The sequence below is a fragment of the Mya arenaria genome, chromosome 6 (assembly GCF_026914265.1).
Source record: "Mya arenaria isolate MELC-2E11 chromosome 6, ASM2691426v1".
Taxonomy (NCBI): domain Eukaryota; kingdom Metazoa; phylum Mollusca; class Bivalvia; order Myida; family Myidae; genus Mya; species Mya arenaria.
Genome location: NC_069127.1, coordinates 50572780 through 50577547, shown reverse-complemented (window position 1 = coordinate 50577547; position 4768 = coordinate 50572780). Strand labels below are relative to the sequence as shown.

Here is a 4768-nt window from a genome sequence, read left to right as displayed (position 1 = left end):
GCCAACCTTAGGCTTGGAGAAACGACCAGTGTTAACAAAGGTAAAACTATCCGCAAAATGATCAGACACTGGCTGAGCTACCTTATTAGACCTTGTACAGCAACCGTGCACATCACTTAGCGGTTTAAAATGTTCACCAAGATACTCAGGGGCAAGGCCATTCTTTATCATATGGACATGACAAAGCATAATTTGCTCTACCCTTTTTGACACGGGTAGCCAACCTAAATTTAGAAATTGCTCTTGACCAACATGAGACATGTTATCCATCTTTAAAACAAACCTGATCATCTTATTTTGGGTAGTCTGGAGTTTATTTTTAAGTGACTGGGTAAGACCTGGATACCAAAAGGAACAAGCATAGTCATAGTGGCACTGTATAAGGGACATAACCAAGAGTTTTCTAGTGTGCATATTTTAGAATTTACTTTTTCTGTATAAGAACTTCAACCTGGAGTTTGCCTTACTAATAACTGACTTGGCTATGGACTCACCAGCCAGACTCTGATCTATTTTAGCACCAAGGTCCTTGACAAAACTTGATGGAGTAATTGGCACCCCATTACAAGACACATTAAGCTGGGGATTAGACTTAAGTTTGGGCTTTGAACCAAACAATACTGATTCTGTCTTGCCAAGGTGTAGGGACAGTTTGTTGTCCACTAGCCACTCACTAATGAGTTCCAGGTCACTTGAAAGAATGGATTGAATTTCTGATATGCTTTTACCAGCAACTAAGATGCCCGTATCATCAGCATAGAGTAATATTTTATTGTTAATCACAGCGGCCATATCATTAACATAAATTAGAAATAGAAGAGGGCCAAGGATGGAACCCTGAGGGACACCACATGTGACAGTGGCCTCGGAGGACAATGTGCCAGATACGTCGACAATCTGATGGCGATCTGAGAGATAGGATTGAAACCATATAACAGCGTCAGCATGGAGACCTATAGCCTCAAGTTTCATCAGTAAAATACCATGATTGACCGTATCGAAGGCCTTCTGAAGGTCAAGTAGAACCATTCCAACCATTTTACCTTCATCCATCTTAAAAAGAATATAATCAGATAAATGGGTAAGACATGTGTCTGTGGAGAAGCCACGCCTAAAACCGGATTGGTAGCTGTAGAGAAGTTGTTTATCATTTAAATAACCTTCTACCTGATCATATATGACCCTTTCAAATATCTTTGAAACAATACTTAAAGCTGAAACAGGCCTGTAGTTCCCAACATCAGTCTTGTCACTTTTCTTATAAAGGGGAATAACCCTGGCATACTTGAGGTCATCAGGTACAGACCCCTGGATAATGGACAAGTTCACAACATGAGTGAGGGGACAAGATATGATAGAAGCACTATCCCTAACAAACCTAGCAGAAATGCCATCTAAACCTGTAGCCTTATTTGCACTCAGTTTATCTAAATGTTTTAAAACTTTGTTTTCAGACACAATAGCAAATGAGAAGCTATTATGATTAACACCTTTATCAATATAATATTTGCTAACAAAACTTTTACCATACTTATTCAAGCTTATTGGAAGTTTTTCAACAAGTTTAGAAGCAACTGTAGTATAAAATAAGTTAAACTTTTCAGCAACTGTAAGCTTATTAAAAGAAATCTGTCCATCAATTTTAAGACCTTTGCTACTTGATGAAGAGTTACATATCTTAGAAGGAAGACCTAATTGTTTATGTGTGCTCCAGAGAGATTTAGACTGGTTTTTGTACTGTTCAAGTTTTTCTGAAAAATAGCATTTCTTGGCCTTATGAATGAGAAACTGAGTTTTATTACGCAATTCCTTAAAAACATTAAAATTATCTTCAGTTCTATTTTTCTTAAAAACATAAAAAGCTTTGTCTCTAGCTTCAATACTATGTAAAATGTCAGGGGATATCCAAGGCTGTGTGCGTTGCTTACATCTAACCTCCTGAACAGGTGCAATACCATCAAGAACAGATATAAAAATAGATTTAAAATTTGTCCAGGCTTCTGACACATTGTCACTGAGTGAACACTACTCCAGTCTGTAGATAAATAACTTTGTTCAAAATTTTCCTTACTGTAGTTTTTTAAGGATCTGATGTGAACATTGTTATGTTTACCAATAGACATAGTAGTTTTCTTGCGTGTGCAATAAACAACAGAAAGGTCACTAATAAATGAGTCAATGATACCACTATGTGTAATTCTATCAACATATGATACCAAGACTAAGTCTATGCATGTAGAGAAAGTTTTACAGATTCTTGTAGGATCGTGTATAAGCTGTTTTAAATGAAACATATTTGTGAATGATGATAATTGATCAACAAGAGTACATCTATTAAGTATATTAACATTAAAGTCTCCCATGATAACAGATTCAGTTCCAACATGCATATACATGGAACACACTAATTCCAGCACTGTGAAAAAGTTATGTTGAGTTGGTGGACGATAGATGGTACCACAAATAATTGGTTTACTTTTTGGCAAGAGAATATCGATCCAAGTGGCCTCTAGTTCGGAGTGAGTCATATCATCTCGTGGATTGAAGGCGAGATCCTGTCTTACGTAGATACACACCCCGCCGCCTTGACGATTTCTGTCCTTTCTCCGGATGACATATTTAGGAATATGTACCTCAGTGTCTTCCACCCAATCATCTAGCCATGTTTCAGAAAGGCATACACAAGCTGCACGTGTACGGTTGGCAAGGAGTCTCACCTCATCTAACTTTGGGATTAGGCTGCGGACGTTAAGGTGAATGAAATGTAAGCCACGGTTCTTAAAAACCTGGTACTGACTATTCACCGATGACTGGTCAGTCAACAAGGAAGGCTGACCGCCCTGAACAGTAGGCCCTGGACAAGGATGGACATCTCCACAAAGTAATAAAAATATAGAAGCTGGATTCTTTGTGTAACAACATCTAAATAAGATGTCCTTTCTTCTTGTTGGACTAGTGTATGAAGATACAAAGTTCTCATAAAATATCAACTGTCCCTGAGAAACATTTATAGTTGACCCTTGATGAAGCAAGTGGGTGGGGAATATGTCATTGTGTAAATAATGATCACCGATCCGAGTACAGATGATAACAGCAGTAAGAATACTTCCTAGGTAGTTCATACTTGATGAATCCACACATTAAGATACAATATACTGACAGAAAATACTTTTAAACTTGATTTTTAAACTATTTTTTACAGGAAGTAAACAAACATGACTTCCAGGTTACACACCACCATTAAACATGGTATTAATCGCTGGCGGCCTCATCGCATGTCCGTATATCCTTACTACACCAATCACAAAAATGTGGCAGCAATTGGAATCCTTCTCAGAAATATATACCACCTGTATTGAACAAGAATGTTCAAACTTGGAAAAAGGAGTTCCATACGAGCATTTTATCTTCGCCCGTGGGCAAGATAAGAATATCTAGCATGGTTAAATTATTTGATCTACTTATCTGAGGTTGGAGAAAAGAATCTCATCACTAACCAAAAAAGACAACATATCTCTTTGCAGTGATAATAACGTTGTTATAAAGCATTTAATTTCATTTTTCATTTCTTCGATTGAGCACATTACAAAAATACACTTTTTGAAGACCCCTATTGCAATTATGGATAATTTAGTATATTATAGTCTTTATAATTTGTCATTGGTTAAACGATTTATTGATTTATTGTTGAATTTATTTAAAGACGAGCAAATACTGAAGAACTCTGTTTTCATTTTATGTTCAAAATCATCTTATTATTTTACACGACGGCAACTGCCCGAGCATCTTCAATGGAAAGTATGGAATCGATCTTTAAACAATTTATGATGTGTTTACTATGGCATGGAATTTCGACCTAAAATAGGGGCACATAATGATCAACATCACCCTATCACTGAGGTTAAAACCATAACAGATGTTGGCGTTAGGGTTATAAAAAAGAATGCGTTGTTTGAAGATAATTGTATTTAGTGGATATTGGATAACATAATCCGTGGCCCAAATTGTCGTTTGAACAATATGTCATTTTGTTAGCTATTCGACCTTTCTCATGTTAAGGCTTTAGTTACATGTTATGAAAATGAACGATTATGAGCATTTTTATAGAGAGGTCATCAGGGTTAAAGGGTTCTAAAAATTGCGTTTTTTGTGGGGGCTTTGCCTGTCCAATTTCAAGCAGTATGCCCGGGCATCTAGAATGGAAGGTAACTTATACATTTGGGCAAACGTATTTATGCCTTTAGGCAGATGTATGTATTAGTGTAGTAAAGGTTGAACATGTATCTTGTTTAGTATTTTGCAAATATTATTGCAATCGGAATACCTCTGTCATTATCAAACAGAATTAAACTCAGAAATAATAGTGTCATATTTAGTCAAATATATTTTCATGAGTGCTCTCTTAAAAGTATGCGTAAAGTTCATTCGTTTCGAGTAATTGACATAAACAGAATAATAAAAATGCCATTTATTCATATTAAATGACGGATACCGTTACAAAAGAACATTATAAACGTCAGAAGCAAAGATGGAGGTAAATCAAATGGCCTCTACGAGAACATATCAAAGAACACAAAATAAATTATGTAAGTCATATACATTAGTAAGACATTTAACAAAAAGTAAAAAGGCATGACTGATAGTGTGAGCAATAAAATATGTACAACATAAATAAAAAGACGTAACAATTAACACAAACAGGCGATAATGAAAGGACTGTAAAAAAGCTATGTATTGGTGAAAACGGACTTGGCTGTGAATTGAGTGA

General features: G+C 36.0%; 1 protein-coding gene across 1 annotated transcript in view; it reads right to left on the bottom strand.

Moving 5' to 3' along the window:
• Positions 1-417: 417 nt before the first annotated feature.
• The window catches only part of LOC128237871 (uncharacterized), a gene marked incomplete at its 5' end in the record, with an annotated part of 6585 nt that continues 2234 nt past the window's right edge, over positions 418-4768 (bottom strand). Inside the window, 3 exons of the mRNA XM_052953451.1 lie at positions 418-1308; positions 1936-1938; positions 2565-2840. Of these exons, the coding sequence (XP_052809411.1) occupies positions 418-1308; positions 1936-1938; positions 2565-2840 (1170 nt within the window). The remainder of the gene's footprint in view (positions 1309-1935; positions 1939-2564; positions 2841-4768) is intronic.